Genomic DNA, 26439 nt, shown 5'->3' on the forward strand with positions numbered 1-26439 from the left:
GTTGAATTGGTATCACAGGTTAGTCAGCTTTGTGAGAAAATAAAAACATATGAGAATGACCCTGTATATAATGAACAATTTGTGCAGTTAACTCAGGATTTAATTGGTATAGAGAGGGACTTGAAATTGCGCATGCTCAAGTAATTTTTGAGAGATTCCAGGGACTACCAACATGGTAAGCAATTTGTTATTCAAAAAACTGTGAAGTTTTCTACTACCTCAGCCTCAGGTCAGATGAAAAAGGAAAATGCAATTCTCAAGAAGGGTGGGGGTACTCTGGGTACATCTGGTACTCCTGGAGAGGATTCTGAAGAATTATATACTGCCTTCTGTTGGTTTCTTGCTGTTACTTGCATTTACATGCATGCATACCACAGTATATTGAACTATTTATTGTGACCAACTAGTCTTATTACTGTATTGTACTAAGTACAATAAATACACGGAGACAAACTGCTTCAGTTAGTACGACTTTACTATTATATTTTCCTTTCGGATCTACAAGCATGCAACACATATGCTGTCAGCTTTCTATGTCAAATTCCCAAAGCTTGTTTACACACACTCATATTTATACCAAAGAAGTCTGATATTTTACTTTTAGTCTGATGTATTACAATCTTCGTTTGTATAACACGTTTCTTTGTTCTTCTAATTTACGATTTGTCCTTGATTCTTTTTCAAGTTCGGTGGTCCAGGGAAACTCAGTCTTGCATTATCTGAAACGTGGTGTTCCAGCACTATCTGAAACTTGATGTTCTAACTTTATCTTGCTTGATGTTGCATCTCTTTACTTCATTGATGTCCTTCCAGCCGCCATCTGTGCAGTTATTTTTACAGACTTTGTTTCTCAATAACATACTCCTTTACATGGATGCCAATATTTAATTAAGCTATGCCAGCACACTTACTACTTTCTATTTTTCTGCATTTTATACTATTCCTAAATTAACCCTTTATATTTCATATCATTCTTGCAGCTTTTTATTCAAGCTAATAATCATGCTAGTGAAAAGACAGTGAACTACTAGTATTGATTTCAGTTCCCCATTATTTTATTTTTTTTTTTTGGAGGAATGGATTACACTTCAGTTAAAGAAAAGACTGCATTTGATTTGTCAGCAATCCTATTTACAGTATTTACCATGACTTGTTCAGTTATTGCAACTCTTTGCAACCTGCAGCATATAAAACAATTTTAAGCTGTTATTATTATTATGTCCCCCCAAAACTACCAACACAGGATGTATTAACCAATTTGGTCTCAGATGATGACCATCCTCTGAATGTGTCCCACCAATTACGGGCAGTGTCAGCTTCTGTTTTTGTTTTTTACTATTAACACTGGGTTATTTGAAGCTACACATGCAAACTGTGATGCCACTTTAACAAACATTTTAAAACTTGAAGGCAATATTGTCCATTTACACAGCATTTTGTTTAATTTACAAATTTAGATACATTAGTACTAAATTGTAATCTGTCTATTAAAGATACTTGTAATGACTTACAATAGTAGGTTTTCATTATGCTTGTAAATGTACAATCTGTGAGATATCCTGTTTTATTAGTTTTTATACCAAGCTCCTTTAAATCTGCATTTGGTATCTTTAAAACTTGGAAATGTAATTTGGTATTGTTGTCATATCATTGTACAAGTGGATGGTATTTTTACCATTTGATCTGTATGAAGTACTGGCCTGTATTTTAACCCATGGTCCTTTTTTGTATTACTGTGTTGTTTATACAAATAAACAGAGTATTGGTAGAAGTCATGCCCTTTTTTTCCCCTGTTGACTTTATTCTTATTTTGTGTTATTGTCTACACACTGTGACATTTTTGTATGATGTCTTCCCTTGTCAGAACTGTTACATTTTTGAGGTAATGTACAGTATTTAATAGAGATAGAGCTGTTTATTGAAATGTTTATGTCAGTCTTTAATTATTTTTTACTTTTATATATGCCTGATCTTGTTTAGCTAACCATGCCTTTGTATTTGTGTTAAATGTTATCCTCCCAAAGGTACATGCTGTATGCTTTTTACAACTGAAACTGTCTTGTGTTCTATTTTGTGTAGCATTTTTTAACTAAATTTTATTTGTGAAATGTTGTAATTCCCTCTGTTTTGATGTTCAGAATGATGCAAATGAACTGCAGATGTCTGTGTTGAATGCTAGTGTGCCTTGTCTCGCAGCTGCATTTTTATCTATAGTCCTTGAAGCATGTTCCAGACACTGAACATTCAGCTTGTCTCAAGCTGTACCAGTGTATATGTATGCTAGCAAACAGAAATACATGTATTTAACTAACTATATTATTTCTACATATATTATAGCAACAGATGTGTATATGCATTTAACTAGCAAATGTATGAGCACATGCATTTATACATTTTTAAATCTATCAATGTATAAATTGCCTCTGTTTTATTTTAAATCCCAAACTGTCTATATTAGTATGTACTTTTTAGTCAAGTTATATTGCTATTAACTAGAAACACATTGGGAAACAAAACCTTTATTTTTTTTTAATACAGCAAGTTAACACAGTTGTATATAGTCAACACAATGATAACAAGCATTACCAGTTATGAGTTGTATTTTGCAATTGCTGAATATGACTTTTGAAAAAAAAAAAACACATATATGTCACAAATGTCAAGCTTTGACTTGTTACTCTATTTACATAGATAAACCATTTACTATATACTGTACAGAATACACTTGCTTGTAAAGATTGTTTTTGCATTTGTATATACATGTCTATAATGTACACTCAGTCCAATTTCCAAACCTAGCATTAAACTGAAGCCTGCTAATTACATTACTTGAAACATTAAAATGTATTTTTGGTATTACCACTTTAAACCTTATTTGAGTCCCTTTTGCAGTACTGCTTGCACAGCTAGTGTAAAATTGAAAACATGCCCTTCCCCCTGTAGTATACATCATTTTATTGCAGCATTGTTTATTTGCTTTATGCTGTGAGAATTAAATGTATGCTTGCCTTTTAGCTGTTACCTAGACTGTGACACTTTAGTCTTACACATTTGCTTTTTGATTTGATCATTTTTTGGCCATTTTTAAAAACAGAAAATATTTTTATAAAGCTTTTGCTGTTCCATAAACTGGTAAGGTTGTAGTAGGAATTGCTTTTACCCATTTTGAAAAGACATTTACTGTTACTACTCGCTATTCGTACCCTCCCTTTTTGTAAAGGGATCTGCATACTTTATTTTAACTGCATACCATAGTCCATGTACTGATTGTACTCATAGTATTTACTTGCAAACAGTTTAATGACATGTATGCAGAATTGTGACATGTTATTGCAATTACCAAACAGGATTTTTTGTAGACTTTTGTGCTTTTTGCTTAATGCTATACGTGAATACTTAACAATGATGTTTTAGAAAAGCGTAAGCCATTTGGCCTAGCAACCAGTCTTGTTTCCTTGACCTTAAATTTTAGTACCAGTAACATTTTATGTTATGCAACATTCCTTGTAACTACCCGTTCCAGCCTGGAAAGATTTAAGCTCACATTACTTACTTTTTTCTTTCTGCGCATTGCAGACGCTTAACCCTTAACTCCTTTAGCACTTACTCGTACCTTCAGTCATTCGTTAATATACTTGCACCTTGATATTAGAATGCAGTGGTAATAAACATTAACTTGCCTAACTATGCATAATATTGTTTTTGAATACTGTTTTTGCTGAAGTCTTTGCTATTTTATATGCTATCATACAATTACAAAATATTGTATGAAACAAAAGAGATATTGGCTTAACTAACAATGCTTAAAACTGATATATTTACATGATTTACATTTGCTGTTATTTGACTTTTGCTGCACTTTAGATGAAAAGAAAATACATGCATGTCAGTCTTGTGATGTCACGTCTTTACTGCATTTAACTACTCTCATTTGATTGTTATAGCCTATAACTGTTTTGTTATTTGAAATGGTTTTAAAAGCACTATTTAAGTACCATGCTTTAACTGAATGAAAGTTTGTGCTGTGTACACTTAACCATTTTCTAAATGTAGAATAGTACATCATAAATTATTTTCTATCAGCGTAGTTAACTGCTGTTGCTTTAACTCTTTACTAACCAGTTTATATTTGTCAGTATTCTGTTCTGCTGACTTTAAAGCTCTTATGCACTTCTGAAAAAGTGTTTGCATATGTTGCCTGAACTTTTTGAACTCACTCTGACTGTGTCTTAGAAGTTTATTAAATATTTTTGTCAGTTCACCATGAACCTCATCTCTGTTTTTATCTGTTTAGTAATGTGCAGTGGTTTTATGCCACTTTTGTCTAGCAAGATATACAGAAGATTCTGTAAATAACTGACTTGACTGATATTGTCACTCTAAAATTAACACATTTGGTGATGGGACATAATGCATCTGGTTGTTTACCATTACTTTTATGACATTGCACACAGAAAGCAGTTTCATATGATTTGCACAATAAACGTTTACTGTCATACCAATGATGTTGCTGTTTAAGATACCAGTTGACATTAACTTTACCTAGTAAAGTACTACATGTGCTACTGTTTTGTTCATACCAATCTTTAAATCCTGACCATACATGTGCTGGACTATTATTACTGTCTACCTGAAAGGTAGTCTTGCATTTTATACTTTTCTGTCTTATGGCATCCATGCTGTAGAATGAGAAACAAAAAGAGAATTACCAGTTTCTGTGTGGAAGGTGGCCAAATCTTCCATTGAGAAAATGTAGAAAGTCTCTCGTTGATTCTCCCAAAAGGTGGTCAAACACAGCTGGCAGATTCAGCTGTGTGAATGTACAGGACCTGTGGAACTTGCAGAGATGCACTGTTCTGCTGCTGGATACTGTGCATAAGAAGGAGGCAAATGTTTGCACTATAACTGGACGTACTAACTGAATAAAATGAAAAAGAAGCTGTAGTTGTCTCAATATGAAACCATTCGGTCCGCCAACTGTGGCTCGCCATTGAAGAATTATATACTGCCTTCTGTTGGTTTCTTGCTGTTATTTGCATTTACATGCATGCATACCACAGTATATTTAACTATATATTGTGACCATCTAGTCTTATTACTGTATTGTACTAAGTACAACAAATACACAGACAAACTGTTTCAGTTAATACGCATTTACTATTACATTTTCCTTTCAGATCTACAAGCATGCAACACAGATGCTGTCAGTTCTCTGTGACAAATTCCCAAAGCTTGTTTACACACACTCATATTCATGCCATAAAGTCTGATATTTTTTTTTTAGTCTGATGTATTACAATCTTCGTTTGTTTAACACTTTTCTTTGTTCTTCTAATTTATGATTTGTCCTTGATTCTTTTTCAGGTTTGGTGGTCCAGGGAAACTCAGTCTTGCATTGTCTGAAATGTGGTGTTCTAGCACTATCTGAAACCTGATGCTCTAACTTTATCTTGCTTGATGTTACATCTCTTTACTTCGTTGATGTCCTTCCAGCTGCCATCTGTGCAGTTATTTTTACAGACTTTGTTTCTCAATAACATACTCCTTTACATGGATGCCAATATCTAATTAAGCTATGCCAGCACACTTACTACTTTCTGTTTGTCAGCATTTTATACTATTCCTAAATTAACCCTTTATATTTCATATCATTCTTGCAGCTTTTTATTCAAGCTAATAATCACGCTAGTGAAAAGACAGTGAACTATTACTCTTTCAGATTTCTCTTCTGCTACAGGCACAGAGTTACGGACACCTATTACCTCACCTATAGCCAAAAAGAGAAACAACAGTTTTCTTTTTAGGTGATACAGGAGAGGTGGATGCATACATCACAAACATAAATCCAACTTTAGAAACACTTTTACACCTGATGATAACACAATAGATGAACATAATGTTTTCAACATTTCTTCTTCTACTTTGTCTTTAGTTGAGAAAGATGTATTAAATAAAGGTCTTCGTTTTGTGCCTAGTTATCTAGTTTCTGAGGATGTGTTTGCCCAGGATGTAATTTCTTTTTGTAGATTATTAAACTTAAAAGTTGTTTTGTCATAACCAGCTGAATAATAGAGAGAGTGAATCTCAGGGTTTTTTGATTCAAACCCTCTAAATTTGTACCACCCCTTATAAGAATGTTTTGGTTTTTCAACAACAGGTGTTGAGAGATTTATATTTTACTTCTGGAGCCCACTTAAAGATCTTTTCTAATAATCTTTCTTCTATATAGAAATAAGCATTGGTAGCTCTTAGTAAAACTAAGCAATTGATTGTTAGTCCAGCGGACAAAGGGGGAGCTGTAGTGGTATGGGATTGGGCCATGTACGTGGCAGAGGCACACAAACAATTATTAGATCAATCCACTTATTAGAGGATGTATCTGGACCCTACACCAGTGTTCAAAACTGATAAGGACCAATTTTTAGGACTGGCCAGGGAAGAAGGCATCATCAATAAGGAAACCAAATTACAACTTATGGTTAAGGATCCAATGAAACAAAATTTGTACATGTTGCCCAAGACCCATAAGACTTTACATCAAACCCCGGGTAGACCCATAGTATCGGGTAGAGGGTCTCTTATGGAACCATTATCCGCTTTTATTATACAATATTTGAAACCATTACTAGCCTATGTGAGATCTAGAATACAGAATACTATGGGGGTTTTAAATATTATTCAGGATACATAGTTGGAACCAGGGTGGTATATGTGCACCCTGGATGTGTCTACCTTGTATACTAATATTCTGCATTGGGCAGGTCTGCTAGCTTTAGAATATTGGTTGAATAGAGTACTTTCTATACAGCCCGGGATTTAATACATTCCTACTTTGTCTAACAAAACACATATTAACCAAAAATGTGTTCTATTTTCAGGAAGAGTGCTATTTACAACTTAGGGGAACAGCTATGGGGGCATCACTTGCCCCCATTTATGCAGACCTGTTCATAGATTATATTGAGGAGCAGCTTATTTATGACCCGATGCATAACCTGTATTTGGAATCTATGGACATTTGGCGCCAATATCTTGATGACTGTTGGTTGGTGTGGCATTCAGCAGCTGATTATTTAAGAGAATTTGTTTCTTACCTCAATGATAATAAATGAGGCATACATTTTACAGTTCATTTTGATACTACATGGATTGTTTTTTTAGATGTTGCTGTTCGTGTACAACAGGATGGCACCTTAATGAGCCAGGTACATAGGAAACACCCTGGAGTTAATACTTTGTTGCATGCTAATAGTTGTCATCCTGGACATATCCAAAATGTTCCCAAATCCCAGTTTATGCGGCTTCAGAGAATTTATTCCCCTAATGAAGTGTTTTCTTTACATAATCAACAGTTGATTGATAGGTTTTATAATAGGGGATACAGATATCAGGATATTATGGAATCTAGCAACTATGCCAGAAATCTAGCTAAGGCAGATTTATTGAAATACAAAGTAAAAGGTTAACTGCGAATATCAAGTTGAGGTTTGTTACTAGTAATGGTAGTAACATTTCGGTTTTGATTGATTCTGTAAATAAACATTGGGGTATCCTGACCTATGAAGATTCTTTAAGGGACTGTGTTCCTTTGAAGCATCTTTTTTTCATATAGGAGAGGGAGGGGCAGGATTATTGGTAGTTGGTTGAATCACTATGAGAGGCCATCATATGATAATGTTGGGATGCAACAAGCCACGTTACATGGTGGATTGTTGAAGATATATCAGCCCTGCCATCACTGCAGTTTTTGCAAGTATGTGGGTACCACACAAGCATTCACTTCTCACAATACTTTGTGGGTATTTGATATTCAGGTGTAAGGGGATTGTACTTTGGACTGGGTCATTTATTTAGTGACATGTAATTGTCAGGCTTTTTATGTAGGGCAGACTTCACAGCCATTTAAGTTACATATCTTCTAACATTTAAGTGATGTTAGATGTGCCTGTCAGTCTAATGCCCTTTAAAAACACACTATACAACATATAACAGCCCAATTTAGGTTTGTTATTATAGATAAGATTATGTTTAAGTATAAGGATAAATCAGGTTGGCATAATTTTTTGGACAAAAAGGAGAAAATGGATTATTTTATTGGGAGCACTTTTTTCACCAGGGCTCAATTGAGCATTTGTAATTTGCCAATGGGATGTAATTACTTGGTATTTAAATAGGGGGTGGAGATATGGATGCTTATTGCACTGAAGAAGGCTTAGGTTCATAGGTTCATAGGTTCATACTAGGCTATCTGCCCTAGGGCATTTATAAGCCTAGCCAGAGTGTGTGTGGCTTTCACCACCCCTTAGGATGAGAATACTATACCCATTAGTTTGCTGTGCCTCTGTCCAGCAGTGATACAGAGATGATTCCCGGGGTAAACCTATGCTCTCCCATCCACTCGTCAAGATTTCTCTTGAACAGAGTCAGTGAGGGGCTCTGCCTCACATGGACTGGGATTCTGTTCCATAGTGTAGGGAGTCTCTGGGTGATGAATCTGTCCCTCCAGCATGTCCTATTTATATCCGTGTTGAGGTTTAAGTCTCTTGCTCTTGTGGCTCTGGTGGATTTGGATTTTTTGAGGTGGAGCATGTCCATTAATTCCGGGTTGGACATGGCCTTGTATGTCAGGCACAGATCACCTCTGAGCAGACGGTATGCGACTGAATAGAGCTGGAGTTTCTTCAGTCGGGCATCGTATGACATATGTTTGAGCCCCTTTATCCTTTTGGTGAGGAACTTTTGGGGTCTTTCCAACTGCTGCAGGTGTTGGGTAAGGTACATTCCGAATGGGGCGTTGTACTCAATCATTGGTCTGATAAGTGAAGAGTACAGGGGTACAATGACCTCTCCTGATCTGGATGTGAATCCCTTCATGATCAGGTGGGCAATGTAGAAGGTCTTCCTAACCACTTTGGAAATGTGAGTGTCAAAAGAGAGGTTACTGTCAACTTGGGTCCCCAGGTCCCTGATAACTTCTTCCGTGTTTAATGGATTACCACCTATGTGGTAATTAGGGGTTACCTTGTTTTTCCCAAAGGGTATGACTAGTAGGCTTAGTAGCCGAAACCAGTCTGTATGTGGTTATGTTCAAAATAAATTGAATTGCTGACTATATTGTGCTGCCCATTGTGTTTTTTTTAGTGATGTAGAAGTGTCTCAGAAGTTACAGCCCAAGGCAAATTAACAAAAGGGAATATAAATAGCCTGTGAGATAGAATTGGTGAAAAGGAAAAATGCTAATTTAAACATGGCAGATAATGTGTGCGCCAGCTTAATGGCAAGTTCTGTAAAAGGCATAAGGTTAATCAGATAAAGCATGTAGAGGTGTAGTAAACAAGAAAATCCAGGAGCTGTGATTATCAGCATAATGAGGCAGAGCAGTGTGCTGCATTTGACAGAAGATCTGAGAGACATAAGTGACTGGGCCGTTTTCCTGTCTTCTATAAAACCAAGCAAGTTAAAAGATATTGGATTAAGTCCCCTCTTACCAGAGTGTTGTTGACTCTGTACAAGGAAAGTTATCTCAGTCTGTCTGTGTACCTCATTTACTTAACGTTGTAGTGAGTTTTAAAATCGACCAGGACATCACAACTGAGGGTTCCCCAACCACTCCCAGAATGTCACCTGCGGAACAAGTTGCAGAACAAAGAGTCATTTGAGCCAAGCTTGTTCTCTGATCCCAGAAGGTCATAACAGATCACTCCCCTAGAAGGATAAAGTGCAGAATATAAACTTGGTAAAGACCAGGCCCATTTACGAACTGCATTTTCATACAGTTGTGCTGCAGCCACGTCTCTCCATGCAGGCTTGGGCCCATTGATCCCCTTTTACTCTATGGCTTTTAACCTGCACTTGTATAATCACACTTGGAAGGTATACGCCTTCCTGTTGAAATGTTGCCTCTAGAAATGCGTAGTGCCGAGAGACCGAAATAAACAATTGAAAGTCCAGGAAAAGGGCTAATCTCAAACATCTCTCTTTTTCTTTAAACTTCTTTCTTGCAGGGGGGCAAGCTACCCTGTACCCCCCCCCGATTGTAGAGGAAAGTCCCCCATACTCCCAAACATTTATATATACCAACTGTGAGATCACCATACCTCGAAGAAAATGAAATATTCTGGGAAGTGTCCATCTCATACACGGTATATGTAAGTCTTCTTTTTTATCCATACAGTCTCCATGTTTTGGGACTCACTCTAGCATGTCCCAAAATTTCAAACAATTACCCGGTATTTAGTTGAGTTATATTTTCTATTCTCAGTCCTTGAATTCATGCCTAGCTAATGCCCCCTTGGCACTGACTATATGGATTTGTAAAATACTCAGGATCCATACCTATATCTGAATGCATGGGAGGTCATTCTTACCCATGTCCACAAGTATTATCACTACATTCACATCCACTTTGAAAGAAGGTTATCAAATGTTTGTTACACTGCCCAATAAATACCATCACAGGATCAAGTGTCACTGGGTCTTAGCCATTGGTTTACTGCCCTTAATGTCTCTTTATCCAAAAAATAGCCGCATGTGGCTACAAACTCAGTCAAGTTTTAAATGTTAGTGTTCTTTTAGACACTGAGTACTAATCTCCAGTGTGTAATTGTAAGTTATTTATTGCTTGTTGCCAATAATTTTACAGTGGTGTCCATGTTTCTGTGTCCTGTTATGTTGTTTTATCAGTTTATCATGGGAGTTATTTTGTGTGTTCCAACTTGCAACACTGTATCTCTGTTTTTGGTGGGATTTTTTTCTGTTGTGTTTTAATTTTATACTTATCATGTTGTTGCCTTAAAGAAGCCGCGGTGGTGCAGCGGTAGGGTTGTCACCTCACAGCAAGAGGTTCTCCCGTTCGATTCTCGACTGGAACATCTTCTGTGTGGAGTTTGCATGTCCTCCCCACGGTTGAGTGGCATTCGAAAGACATGCGTGAATGGGCGTGCCTTCGTTGAAAGTTGAGCATCGGGCTGGCAACTCGGCACCATAAAAATCTACTGCCAATCATTAGCGGACCGGAGGTCCGCTGTGGCGACTCCTAACCGGGAAAAGCTGAAAGAAGAACAACATTTTGTTGCCTTAAAGCCACGATGAGTCATGTCTCAGCAAGATAATGATAAGCCAACTGACAGTGCTGACGTGCTAACAAGAGTGTGTTCCTACACATGATGTTTGGGTGGTGTGCACCCACTCCTTGTTCAGAATTTGATTCTGCATTGTGTGAGGGCCTTAACCTATACTACTATAATGCACTTCTTGGGTGGGGGATGTAGAGGGGACTGTTGTAAATATGCTATAAACCTCAGTGTTTAGTCTGGGACCTAAGCAAAGGGCAACTTGTAATGAGGACAGAATACAAAGATCATGTATTTTAACTAATAGTTCAACAAATAGTTCAGCCAGTGTAGGCACTGGTTATTGGCAAGACTGTTAAATATGTGAACCCCTCAATCAGGGTATCACACGTTTACTGTCAGTTTGGGATGTGAGCAGGTATCTAAAGCCCTGGCAGAATTAAAAGTAGCTGATCAAAACAGAAAACGTTAAGAAGCATGTTGAGGCAAAAGGATGTTTTTTTTTTTTTAACATTACTATTTTAGATTACAAAGTAAATGATGTCAGGCAAAAGGTACAAGAGCTAAAATAAAGAAAATCTCAAGAGCAGTTACATAACAGATTAATCCACATGGCACTACAGAAAAAGGAAGAAAAGGTAAAATAAATACTTTAATTTCTTTGCTTGCTAGAATACTTTAATAGCAAAGAGCAAAAGACAACCCTCCTTCAAGAGCAAGGAGTCAAGCTCTAGTGTGCCACCCAGGATTTGGCTGTGCACACTGGGATAGTGACTGGCACCATACCTCTCAACTGTATAGATTTTCACAGAATGTCCAAATTTCTGCATTATATGTTTGGTCCTTTTTTCATAAAATTGTGATTTTCTAGCACATTAGGGGCAAATAAAGACTGAAGTTAGAAAAATAATGACAGATATTTGAGTTTCAGACTTCATAATCTTCAGAAAATTCATGTGAATGCAAAACCTGTTAGTCTATCAACTTTCTGAATTTGTAAGAGCAATATTTAAAAAATGTCTCTATTTTGGGGCCTTTGTCCCACTTTTACTTATGGCTTTGTCCAGATGTCTTGCTGTTAAGAGGTTGAGAGGTATGGTGACTGCCCAACTTCACATAAGGATGAGGGCTGCCTTGAAAATGAATCGGATGAACCAACTACAGTCATGAAAATGCACCCCATAGTTGAAAGGAAATGGATGATGGAAACATACATCAACCAAGCATAGCTGATAAATGGAATTCAGACAAAAACAAAAGTCAGAAAAAAAAGAGTGCTAACGTTTATCTTTCAGTGCGGGACCTGGAAGAAGTACTGCGATGTTAAATACAGAAGAGAATAATAGGTGCACCTGTCTGGTATACCATCCACACATGCCTCTCAAATGTATGGAGTTTCACAGAATGTCCAGATTTTTGCCTTTTAATTTTGGTCTGTTTCTCATAAAACTGTGGTTTTCTGACAAATCATTGAGGAGTGAAGTCAGAAAATAATGACAGACGTTTGAGATTCAGACTTTATACCTTTCAGAAAATTCATGCTAATGCAAAACCTGTTATTCTAAAAGCTTTCTAAGTTTATAAGAGCGATATTTAAAAATTGTCCATATTTTTGAACCTTTGCCCCCCCCATTATTTATGGCTTTGTCCAGAGTTCTTACTTTAAGAGATTGAGAGGTACGCATCCAGAATTTAAATGGGTCTTGAGAGGTGTCAGTCTAGAAACCATTGAGGTACAGTCCTTGGTTGGCTGATCACCTATGAACATAAACTGTGGAAATTAATTGATAAAGCACCCCAGTGGATGAGGAAGGTGGCAGTGCTAGAAAATGCTTACTCATTAGCACTTGGAAAAGACGGCATCCTTAAAATAGAGATATGACCTGACTCACAAGTTATGACAAAGCATTCTGTCAAAAATGCACCAAACTGGTTGAAGGTACAACTGTTTTCTGCCTTAGGATAGACATGTGAGAAGTAGTACAAGCCATAACCTAATTAGGGAAACTAATGGAAGTTAGAGAACAGAAACAAAAAAAAAAAATGATGGACACTCCAAGAGGGTGATTAAACAATAACACAAGTTTTTGATGTACTATAATGGTGGCTATGTACATAAAAACATTTGAGGGAATAAATACAGATGAATTGGTATGATAACATGAAAAAAAAATGGAAAGGAAATTCCCCCCAAGAGAGAACATCGAGGGATGCTAGAAGTGGAGGTATTCGTTAGGTAAAGAGTGCAAAGGATGGGCAATCAGATGGGAAAAGACTATACCCTGATTTGTCCATTCACTGAGAGTACACTGAGTATCAAATTAGAACTTTTAGTGATGACAGAGAGACTAGAAAGAAAGAGGTAAGCAAACCCAGAGAACTCCTGGCAAGGAAACCAATGATATATTAAGCTACAACTCATCACAGCTTGAATTCTTTGAATTGGTGACTATAAAAGTACCACTTTTCTCCCCTTCCCCTAGCTTATGCGACACAGAGGTGATATATTTTTGGGACTGGGGACATTGTCCCATACTGCATCTGTGGCAGTATTTGTTTACACATAATTTCCACTGATCATTATGTTGCCTTAAAGACACAGTAGATAGTATCTCAGTAAGGTGATGATAAGCTACCTTACACTGCTGATGTCCTTAGAAGAATTTGCTAGCCTTGAAGAGTTGTGGGGGGTGGCTAATGGCTAAGGTGTTTGCCTTACAAACACAAGGTGCAGGGTTTGAGTCTCACAAGGGATAATTGGCTAGGCTTAAAATGGTTTGCAAGGGCAGTTAGCCTAGTACTAACCAATGAACCTATGATGCTGGAGTGATGTGTACCCACTCCTTGTCCAGACTAAGCTGCTGATTTCCAAAGTCCTGATGTACTGGGGTCTGCCATGGGGTCTTCTCCTGGGTAACGCCTCTGTGGCAGGACTTAATTAGTTTCCATCCACTGGAACAGGTTATCCAACATCATCTGCTTTCTTTCATCCCTCCTCAGCTGGCAATTCCATTGCCTCAGCCATTAATCAGTCCCAAGTTATCTGTGTCATAATTATGGCTCCACTTTGGTGTGCCATGGACCCAGCTAATGCACAGCTTCTAAATGCACTCTCCAGTGCTTATTAAAGGAGAACTTATAGTTATGGGGGATATCAGTGTGAACTAGAAGTTATCACAAGATGATTTCTCAAACCCTTTCATAGAGTTGTTTGGCCTTATCCAATCAGTTAACCTTGACAATGGCAATAATAACAATAAAGGTGCAACTACTACCACAACTAATAATAATAATAAAAATCATGATCATTCTTGACTTGATGTTAAGAGCGAGTAATTATACCTGACATATTTGGTCACTGTGTGTATACTATTGCTGCTTGTTGTTATCGTAAAGTCCTAGGACTAAAAATATATCTTTGCCCAAGTAAAGCAACCCATTTCAGTCTCATTTTTCTCAGTCTTACAAGAATTCATCTGGGCACTGCTGTGCCGCCTTGACCTTGATGCTGCAGTTGAACCTTTCACCTTTACCTTACTTATGATATCTTGTTGCACCACAAAAAGAGTATGTTCAGAAAGCAAGCATGTCAGTACAAACAATACCTGTTTGGCTTTTCAGGAAAGCAAGAAATGAAGTAAAATTGTGCTCTATTCTGGAAAAAACACACACACATTGTGTATATATAGGTAGCTGTAGATAGATACAGATATATGCATTATATCTATTCAGCCCTCTCTCTCTCTTACTGTCTGTGTGTGTGTGTGTGTGTGTGTGTGTGTGTGTGTGTGTGTGTGTGTGTGTGTGTGTGTGTGTGTATGTATATATATATATATATATATATATATATATATATATATATATATATATATGTGTGTGAGTGTGTGTGTGTGTGTATAGCTTTATAGATATATACATATTTATATATATATATATATATATATATATATATATATATATATATATAGTTATATGTTCAGATGTATTATATGTGTGTGTGTGTGTGTGTGTGTTAATGTATGACTATCAAAAGATGTATGCTGAAATCCAACGACATTCACTCTGGGCATTAGCCACTCATTTAGTCCAGGTAAGACCAGTCAGCTATTTGATTATCCTTTCTGCAGGTGTTGTAGATGAGTTTAGCAAAACTTTGGAAATATTGTACCAAAGGCTGCTATATCTTACACACAGTAAAACTGGCGGGTAATTCTTCTACAGACGTTCTACCCCTTGTGCTCAGATCTTTTTATGCAAGAAACAGATGGAGGTTTCTAAAATAAATGTTAACCTGGTCGGCTGTTGCTAAATTCCTTATTCCTGAATATAAACAAGGTAGGTGCTGATACAATGCTTACCCAGTAACCATTCTCATTAATAAATCCATCACTGAATGACATGTTCCTAATGCATGGAAAAAGGTAACAGCTGACACACTGTATAAAGCTGAATCACAGGATACCATTTACAATTTCCAGCCAGTTGCATTCTTCTTGTCTTTGTCCACAGTGATGTATAATTGCACGCATAATCAAATGCCTCAAAAATTGGATAAAAAGCTTTCTTTGTGTTCCTGCTCTGGTTTTTGATCAGGGCATATGAATAATATAACCTTGATAAATGCCTCTGATCATCTATGCATACAATCTAACAGGTTTTCAAATCAGTATTACTGGCTCATTCCAAGTCATTTGATGCCATCAGCCACCACTTCCTTCCTCAGAGGCTGGATGAATGTGAATTGTTTGATTGCTCAATCTGCTGGTTTTGGCATCTGAAAGGAAGGACATTTATTTTATTATGGATCTGTGCCCCCATCTTCATGAATCCATTCATTCCTTTCTTGGCTCTTTATTTAAGGTTGCTGTCCCCAGTTGAACCTTTTTTGACCCAGCAGGTGCCCCCCCCCCCCCGCAACAGAGAGAGCAAACTCTTAGTCTGTATTCCCTAAGATAGCCAGGCTCCTCTTCCTGCATTTCTGCATGCATCCTGACAATCCAAGAGAATTGACTGATTTCCCTTGGAATTGTATAGCTGGCCCCTCCCTTTCCTGGGAGAGAATGACCTTATTGTTTTTGACCTCTTAGACAGCCACTCCCCTAACTAGTGAGAGGTGAGAGGTGAGATTCAAAGACCAAGCTTCATCTGTATGGTCTGAGGATTTTTGTAGGAAGGAAGTTCCAAACCATGAGAAGGGAGCATGACAGTCATCACTGCCTAAATCATCTCACTCATGCACCCCCTTCCTACTTTAAGTAGGCTGCCTTGAGACCAGAAAGACTAATCCTTTTCTCCACCATGCTAAGTCATCAGCAGCAAGCATATCCCACTGCTAGTGCTGTCAATCATTCAAGGCACTATTTGAATTTGGGTCACCTGGACCATAGGAACCAATTGGTTTAATTGAAAGATAAACTCTTTCTCCCTTCAGTCACTGTCCATAGGTGTTCACGGGGGTTCAGCACTTGTCCCACTACTTTTTCAGTCTTTGTTAATAAAATGTGGTCAAGCTAACTCCAAGATTGCCATACTTCAGAGAAAAGGGAATATCCAAAGAAATGGCCTCTCAGACTTAGTTATATGTAAGTCAGGTTTTTCAAGCATTTAGTTTCCATGTTTTAGGACTCACTGTATTAGGTTCTGATATTTCAAACAGAGAACAGTCCTAGCAAAACCTACTCTTTATCTGGAGAAGGATCGATCTTTTAATGCTTAGAGAAAGTATGTGCATATCGTCATAGTGCCATCTCTAGAATACTTATCGACTCTAACCCTTTCCAAAAAGCTCTAGAAGCAGCTTTAGTAGAGTGGGCTGAGATGTCTGTGGCATCTAAAATATGCAAGATTTTCTCTCCCTCATATTTTTGGCTCAATAAAGAACTCAGGGGAATGAATAAATTGATTTAGAGTAAATTTTGATACCATTTTTGGCATGAAGAAATGGTTGGTTTTAAGGATATCTTATCCTTATGAAAAGTAAGGTTGAGTCATCATCAGAGCTTGCAAATCAGACTCTGTCCTTGCCAAATTCAGAGCAGTGAGTAACATTGTTTTCCATGTCAGGAACTTTGAAATCAGCCTTACAAGCTGATGCAAAAGGGAAAAAAAGTTTTTTTTTTTTTTGTACAAAGTTAAGATTCCCCGAGGAAGTCATCTGCTTTCTATGTGAGCAAATCTCTAGTACCCTTTTCAAAAACTGCTACATCTAGGATCTTCATTTGTTCACTTACCAGGACAACCATATCCTGTCAGCCCAAGCCAGGGACATGATGAGAATGTCCTTTCACTTGGTATTTTCAAGGCTATGGTTCTTGGGGTTCTCCATAATCTGGAAGAACTCCTTCCTAATTCCTGCTAAGAGGACTGCCTCAATATGCATAAGCCTGAACATTCTTCACTGTCAATTATTCCTACCTTTTGATAGGGCTTGGGAAGTTATGGCCTTGGCTAACTAGGTGAGGATGTAGCTCAGAGTTAAGGATTTGACTCAGATGCACCTTTTAGGCTTAAAGGCCACCGTGCTCTTCATGTTGGTGTTTGCAAACCTAAGAATGTGGGTATTCTGGTCTGTGAGGTGTCATTGACTTTATTGCCATGATTCACTCATATGTATCAGAATCAGACCTTTGTTGCCAGGCTGTAGAGTACTGAACAACCCCATTTTTGATCATGCAATAGGCCTTCCATTCTGCAACCAAACCCAATGCAAATTCTGAAAACTAATGATTCTCTTGAGATGCTAGGCTCTCACATGGGTCAACAAGTACATCCCTTCTACAGAGGAAGTTTGAAAACAGCAAGTTGGAGCTAAAGTCAGTTTCCTGGCCTCAGTATCCTTGAATATAACACTATAGAGGCTGCACCACTTCTAGTCCTACATAACAAGGAAGGAGACACAAGGCCATACTCCCTTTGCAGCAGGACAACACACGCTCATGCTCACTCACACACACACACACACACACACACACACACACACACACACACACACACACACACACACACACACACACACACAGATGCTACCACCAGTTAACAGTAAATTATGTAGCTGTGTACACCTCAGAGGTCTGATTGGGATTAAATGAATAAATAAATACTTAAATAATGGCCATGTATATTTCAACTTGCTGTTGTCAAAACCATACATTGTGCAACCTATTGCATATCCCATGTGTACACAGATACATGCACATACACAAGACCACCAGTTATAGCCACTTGCATAACTGACACTGTATACTTCAGATATTTAATTGCAGTCAAATGAATGAAAAATACATAAACAGCTACCACACAGGAATGCATCTTCAAATTTCACTGCTGTCAGAATACAGTGTGCAACTCACAATACCCCCTTCCTTACACTTAAGCCTCTTAGCTCAACAATCAAGGAGAAAACTAAAAAAAATAATAGGGGACAAAGGACTCAAATCTGAGACAGATATACTTAGAAATTTGTTAGGAAAATAGGCCTTGCTTTAGCATGCTTTTTCTGAAGGCTGCTAAGTGTGAAACTCAAATGTCTGTCATTATTTAGTGACTATAGTCCTCATTAATTTCCCAAAAAACTAAAATTTTACAAGGAGAAGACCAAAACACAAGGCAAAATCAGAGACATTTTGAAAAATCAGTGTCAATTGGTTGTATCTATGTTGCCCACACATACATGCATACATACATACTTATGCATATATGATAGCAATAACAAATGACTGAATGTGCTATATTGAATATTTATCCACAGTTGATGTGGTTTAATCATGAGGACAAAGCCTGAGCAATTAAACAAAGGGAACCATGAGTAAATATTCAATATATCACACCCAGTCATTTGTTACTGCTATTATATGACATCATTTAATAAAAAAAATCCTTACTTTTCTTAAATAATGGGTTTGTATAACAGAACAGTGGTGTTTTTCTGCATTGTTTCTGTATCCTGCGGCTTTGTTGATGTACTGCTCATGCGTCTGGGACATATGCTTAAGCAATACAAGCAGTTGATAGTTTAGAGGTATGAGAGAGGGCAAAAATACAAGAAAAATCAGGTAAATTTCTTTAGATTTATATAACATACCTGATTTTCCTTGTATTTTCTCTGCTCTCCATATCTACTTCTCAACCTCTTACCTTAAGAAAACGACAAAGCTTTGGCATATATTAGTAGAAGAAAGTCAGGACGACCTGACTTTTTCTACTGGTATATACTCAATTTACAATGGGCACTCTAGTTGGGCTGACCAATCAAAGTTCACATTTTTAAATGTTAATAACATCTCATTGTATAATATACAAAAAGCACACACAGATGCATACACATGTACACTTAAATAGAATTTTAAAAAAAAGGACTTTTCCTACATACTGGAGAAGTGGCAAATATAGAGGTACTAAAAATATTTGCGTGTGTGTGTGCTGTATATGTATACACTAAAAGAAAAACTTGCTTCCATGCTCATATGTCTGCAGAGATCCATTACTTTATTTTATTTTCAGTCAGGCTGGCCTCAGCCAATAGAAAAGGTCCTCACTATTTCATGCAACTGCCTAGAGAACAGCTTTTTAAGCAGTGTTTCTACATTCTGCAAAAGGCAGGAAGACCAGTCGTAAGGATTAATTTCTTTATTCCCCATTCAAAGCAGACATAATGTCAGGCTGTCTAGAAAATAGCCCAACAAGCAGAATAAATGTATTTATTTATTTTTTTTTCAATTGGATGTGGACATTCTCAGAATTCTGTGCATATGCAGTAGCATATGCAAAGTTCCAATTTCCAGACAGTAAAGCTAGTTTTGAAAGAATAACTAGGTAAAACAACAAAAATATAATTGCCTTATTTTTTTCCACTGTGGGAGATTGCAGCTCGGCAGGCACTACCATGAGACACTCCTGCTGGAGTTTATTCGGGTCGATAGCCAGCAAGCTATACATCTTCAGTTTTCATTTTCTTTGTGTCAGCTTATGTGACGTGGAAAAATACATTTCTGTTTCATGCTTTTTGTGACTGTCATAACAAAACTGTACTTTGTGCCAGATGATGACGTGTCTGCAATTCCACCCTGGACTGAAGTATATGCTTAATTATCTTTATGTCCTTATCAGAAAGCACAATATTGTAAACAGTTCAGAATGGCTGCCCATTTGGTCTATGAAGACTAATAAACTGAATGGGCAGGTTTGGAAAACAGTGACCTTACATACAACTAACTCTTCAGTCATTAAACACCGTGGAAATTTTTAAAAGTTTTTCCAAACTGCCCATTCAGTCTGTCAGCTTTGAATAAGTTTACTTTATTTAATTGGTCCTCAATGAACCAAGTGACTCCCAATGAAACTGTGGACATATCATAATTTTGGGATTTTTGTAAAAATCTTATCCACAAACTATTGTCTTAGAATGGAATGAGTACAGTATAGAAGATTATGATTGGGTCGCCGATCATAACCAACTTATTATGTATTTGAGACATGGATGCCATGAGAATGAAGCTCAAGGTGAGTGTTGACATCCATGTCAAGAACACATAATTAAAGGTTATGATCTGAGATCCAGTCTTAATTCTTTGTAGTGCATGGAGCTTGTTATGCTCCACGTACTGCTAGTTCCAGAAAAAAAATGCTAAGTGTTTTACTGGCTTTCAAAGCAGCAAAGCACTTAGCAAGTGCTGTCAGGAAGACAATGTAACACAGTCCTTTATGTTTGCACTCACCTCTCCATGCCATTCAAATGTCCAGATTTTCACAGAATGTCCAGATTTTTGCCTGATATGTTCAGTCTGTCCTTCATACAATATGTGGTTTTCGGACAAATCACATAGGATTGAAGTGACTAAATAATGGCATTCATTTTAGTTTCAGACTTCATATCCTACAGAAGAAAATGCTGGCGAACAAACATCCTGTTATTCTTGCCCTTTCTAGGTTTATGAGGGGCAGCATGGGGCACATCATCCATGCAGACAGCAGGCAGGCTGCTGTCTTTGATTATCAGTACTGGTAGATTTGACTGCCTAGAGAGAGAGACACATCCTTATCAAGTGAAGCAGGGGGTAATTAAGATTTGTTAAGTTCAGGTCTCACACTATAGTAGCACTTAACTGACTTGTCCTTTTCCAGGCATGGACTACATTTTTGTTTGGCCTTTACAATAGCAATGACTTGGTCAATAACCATACATTTCATTGTCTCTTAGGCTACTTTGTAATCCAGTCACATGTGATACTCATTAGCTATGTTCTGCATGTTTCTGAAACAAAATTAGTTTTATGGGAACAGTCTGGTATCTCTTCACTTTAGCACTTATGCTCAATGATACATGAGGTGAGTCAAAACAACATTTCTGGAAAGTTCATTATTTTTCAAGCTATATTGACACTGGCTGAGTTATTTAATTTTTCCCAGAAAAACACATTTAGCACAGTAAAAAGTTATGTAGTAAAGCTAATTGCTGGCACATGGAAACATTACAGTAAACTAATACATGTTATATCCTATCCTGTCTGAGACATTTCCATTCACAGTTGGACTCCTTTTCATCACTTGGCATGAAAACAGAAGTTTTACTCTTGAATTTTTAGTAACTTTTTTCTGTTTCTATTACTTTCTACCAAACATGTCACAAAGTTCCTCTGCCATATTATAGTTTCTCTCCACCAAAAAAAGGAGACTATGGCTTAACATATGAAGTAGGCAGATAAAGCAAATCAATTAAATATAAAGTATTAAGGAACAAAAAATATTATGTTTGCAAATTCTCTTAGAAGTAAGTCTCACAAAGGATAAATGTTTAAATTATGCAAGAAATGGAAGTAATCATCAGTAGCTGTCATAGTATATGCATTTGATTTGATCTTGATAAGCCATTCAGGGAATCAAATAGTCAACCTTGTTGAGGGGCATGATAAACATGACCTACCTCATGTGTAATTAAGTTACATTTATTTAAAAATAACACTCTGAGGTAGTCTGTCTTTGTTTAAAATAACACTCTGAGGTAGTCTGTCTTTGTACTACATCAACAATGTTGATAGAGCAAGTTGCCAAATTAAGTATAGCATGTTGTACTATTCGAGTCTAAATTTAGGCTGTTATGACAAGTGACATTTCTGAAAGTAATTCCATTTGCCTTCTGTTCATCTCTTAATGAAGTTATACACAGTGTGATGTGAGACTCTGAACTATGTTTGATGCTAGCAAGATCCTTACTGGTGGAGAGGCCATGTAATTATGTAAGAACGTTTTGCGATACTGTATATTTGTCATGGTGGCAAGCAAAACAGATGGAGACGTACTAGTATATGAATGGATATTGTAGTTAGTATGCATTCATGTCATTCATTTTTCATGCCTGTGTTTTTCTTGCAAATGTGCTTCTATACTTGCAGGTTGAACTTATAAGCCATTTCATGCCTTCTTTTATAACAAGGCACTACTTATCAGAAAACGATTAGAGAAGACATGGGGACAGTTTTTCTGTTAGTTCTAGATATTCATAGATATACCTCTAAACTGTACAGATTTTCACAGAAAGTCCAGATTTTTGCCTCATATTTTTGGTCTGTTTTTCATAAAATTGTGATTTTCTAGCAAATCAGTGGCAAATCATTTAAGATATAAGTCAGAAAATAATGATAGATATTTGAGTTTCAGACTTCATACCATGCAGAAAATTCATGCTAATGCAAAACCTGTTATTCTGTCTACTTTCTAAGTTTATAAGAGCAATATTTAAAAATGTCCCTATAGTTGGGCTTTTGTCCACCCATTATTTATAGCTTTGTCCAGATTTTTTACTCTAACAGGTTGAGAGGTATGTTCATAGATCAAAGACACTAGACACTGTGGTGCCTTAGAAGATTACTGAAAAACTTTTACTCTGTTGGGCCTTTACTTTTAATAAATGTCAGTCCTATAAGAGCAAAATGGAGAGCAGCTTATCTGTGTGGTGTTATTTATGTACCTTTATAAATGTTACACAGCTCACAACAATAAAAATAAATAAGTTATTGTAATAGCATATATAAGGTGTGACTGCTAGGTTCACTGAATCGTCGAACTGTCTTTGCATCATGCCTTCTAATTTTAACTTGATCATGTGACTGTAATAAAATGCAGCTAAAATCTTTTCTGTTAATACAAACTATTGCACAGGACATCAACTCTTTATTAACTGCTTATTCTGAGTCTGAGAACTGTTTCATTCCTTTCTGGTTTCAAGGATTTTCTGCACTTCATGAAGACTTGTACAGCCCAAGATCTGAACGGGATGCCCAACAAAGTTGCAAAGACAGGAAGCTATCAGATCAGCCCCCACTTGTTTCAGAAGAAGATATTTCAGTGTGTTACTCCCCTGTACATGACAGTCTTCCAAGGAGTGAAGCAGATGGGTCCATCCTAGAGGTTCTGAGGCATGCCCAAAGGGAGAAGATCGAAGCTGGCTTGTCTGGAAAAGTAGATGGCGACTCAGAAGCTGTGTTTGGTACACACCAGGAGTACTAGTAAGCACTGATATTGATAATGATGTTTTGTGTCCTGACCATCATTAATTTGATTTCAAAAAGCCATGATTATTTAAAAAATAACTTCTGTTCACAAAAACTGGTTAACGTGGAATATACCTTCTTAAGTTCATTACAGATAAAGCCTGCTCCCCAATAAAGTCATAGCTAGATTACCTTCCTAGTAGAAATGAAGGACACAGTCTTTGTGCTGTGTGCAGCCATGATTTCAAGTATTGTACTGCTGTGTATTATGCATTATAAAAATGTGGCTTTGACTAAAAACAAACACAGTACAAAATACATAGGACATGCCTTAGCTCTGTGTTAGGGTTTGAAAGATCCTTACCCATAGTTTCTAGACTCATTCTTGTGCACTGATACAGGAAACAACTTCATATCAAGTATAACAGCCTCTTCTGGTGTTACAGTTTGTATTCCTGAGTCATATTATTTTCATGTAAGTGAGCATTTTGTTGCTAGTAAGTGTTCAGATGGATAATTTTCTGCATCCACATTCATACTGGGTCTTCAGATATGTGACATTTTGTAGCATTTCTGTGTAGGGGATCCACAGTCACATGGGACCTGCTTAAGCCTGTAATTATGTAAGCAGTTATACCTAAAAGGGGGACCTTGCAGGGAAATAATTACAACTTGGGAATATTCTGAGACCCAGTGTTGCAGACACACAACCTCCCTAGCCCTGAATGGTCAATTATTTCCCTATAAGACCCACCCTGGAGTGCATTATTGTACTTAGAAAATGACTTCTCTACTTTCTTTGACTTTTTGTTATTTTTTGATTTATTTTATAAGATGTTTATAAAAGTCTGTTGCTTTTTTCATAGCAAAGTAGTCTTTGTCATTGGTTTGTGCATGCATTTTGACATATATTTTATTTTCTTGGCTCTCTACTACAAACAGGCTGAAGTCATGCATTCATAAAGATGCAGACAGCCATACATAACCACAAGTAACACTTAAGCAGAAATCAGGCGACATAATGCACACAGAGCAAATATAATTAATCAGTAAATAAGTATTGCTTTATACTATGTTGTATCTTTCTCACCATCTCCCTACATGATTTTTAACCACACTAAAGTATCATTTAGAAATAAGATGCACATTTACATACATTGGATTTTAATTTACATGTTAGTATATTTCCATGTGCTAGCTGCACTAACAAAACCCTTCCTTTCTCCTATAACTAGACCTTTTGTGAGACATACTATTCCCAATGACTAGTGCAGTTGTTACATTGTCTACCTTGTCTCTGAGTTTGTCAGATTGTTTAATATATGACATAAAACACTTGTAAATATTCTCTGACTGCTAATACCAGTAATTATTGTTTACTTTATTTTACTTCTAATTGCCAAGATTATCATAGTTATGTTTCAACAGTCTATAATTACAAAGCAGATTTTTCTCAAATCTGTTTCTGTTTTTGGACAGAATCAACTTGTCCACCTCTGTACTCTCATATTTGTACACACACTCTCACATAGACTCATATATGTTATTTCAATTAACTCATGATTTAATCCATAGCCCTAAAGCAATGTAAAATTGTTACTGTTTTTTTCCTTTGTTTTATTGAATTGAATCCCTGGGGGAAAATTGCTGCCATTTTTATAAGTTTACAGTGAGTTGAATCTTTGTCATTTGGCCCACATAGTTTAGAACAAACTTTATAAGTCCAAGTCCCCACTACACTTCCAGCAAAAAACTGACAGACATTACTGCAAAGAATTTTCCATGTAATCATTATATTCCAAAAAGAAGAAGGAATCCTAAAAATGTATTTTCAAAGGATCACTGGAAACAAGAGTCAAGCAATCTCGTTACTAGGGATGGAGAGGCTCATCAAGGGTCCTCCTCATCAGATCACGGACACTTTGTAGGTGAATAGTTACCAAAGCAGCTTTTATTTTCGTCTGTAAAACCACATACTGGGTGGCTGCAACAATGCCAACTCAGTGGAAATGGCCTGGAAACTTGGACCCCAGAGCTGTGGAACTAGTAGTGCCCACTAGGTCGCCATGCTTCCCCACTTTTCTTATGTCTTCATTAACCCACAAGCTTCTGAGGCAACTGGTAGACTTAGTTTTGGCATAACCCAAAAATCCCTCTCTTGCTCACCTCCAAGAGTTCCTCTGAGGGTGTTCAGATGATAGCCAATGGCTTTTACCTATCAAGGTGAGGAAACATGGGCTGATTCTGAGGGTGTGTGTCCTTCAATATCTTCTGCAAGGGAGGCATTTTTTCCCATTTGGAGTTCCTTGATTTAACCAAAGCATTGTGTGACATAAAAAAGCTGGTCCCCCATCAGGGCCTACCTGACAGCACCCAATGGATGTCCTGTCTGGTGCTGAAACCTTAGATTCAGGCTCAAAATCTCAGTACATGGAGTCTGAAATTAATATGGAAGATCCTCTGTTCCAGGCAAGTTCCCTTCTGTCTTTTTCTTTATATTCAGACAGTTTGCCTATCTGAGGATTTTTCCTTTGAGAATACTTTTCAGAAGGTCAACCAACAACTGACTTGGCTATATTCTGGTCAAGAATAAAAAAACATAAAGAGATAATTGAGTATTTGAATTACACAAAACTTGTGCCCTGTTATTCCACCCTGTTTCCATCATTACGAAGTTGACTATGAAATCCACTTGGATAACCCAGGATAAGTTACCCAGCATGCCTCACAATGGTCATAAGATAAGAAACCTGACAACTCTGCAAGGGTTATTTCAGCAAGTGATGTTTGTGCAAACTCTAATCATGGAAATTACTTTCAGCATTAATAAACTTTGAATTATTACCCACAATTGTGCAATAATGGAGTTGATGTATATAAGA

The 26439-nt window shown here is 37.0% G+C and overlaps 1 protein-coding gene across 31 annotated transcripts in view; it reads left to right on the forward strand.

Annotated features, from left to right (window-relative positions):
* ANK2 (ankyrin 2) overlaps positions 1-26439 on the forward strand; it is a 3034032-nt gene that overhangs the window by 2911637 nt on the left and 95956 nt on the right. For all 31 annotated transcript variants that reach the window (XM_044061567.1, XM_044061562.1, XM_044061555.1 and 28 more), the window contains one exon: positions 23293-23572. In XM_044061567.1, coding sequence (XP_043917502.1) covers positions 23293-23572 — 280 coding nt within the window. The remainder of the gene's footprint in view (positions 1-23292; positions 23573-26439) is intronic.

The sequence above is a fragment of the Protopterus annectens genome, chromosome 2.part0 (genome assembly GCF_019279795.1).
Source record: "Protopterus annectens isolate FY-2018-M chromosome 2.part0, PAN1.0, whole genome shotgun sequence".
Taxonomy (NCBI): domain Eukaryota; kingdom Metazoa; phylum Chordata; order Ceratodontiformes; family Protopteridae; genus Protopterus; species Protopterus annectens.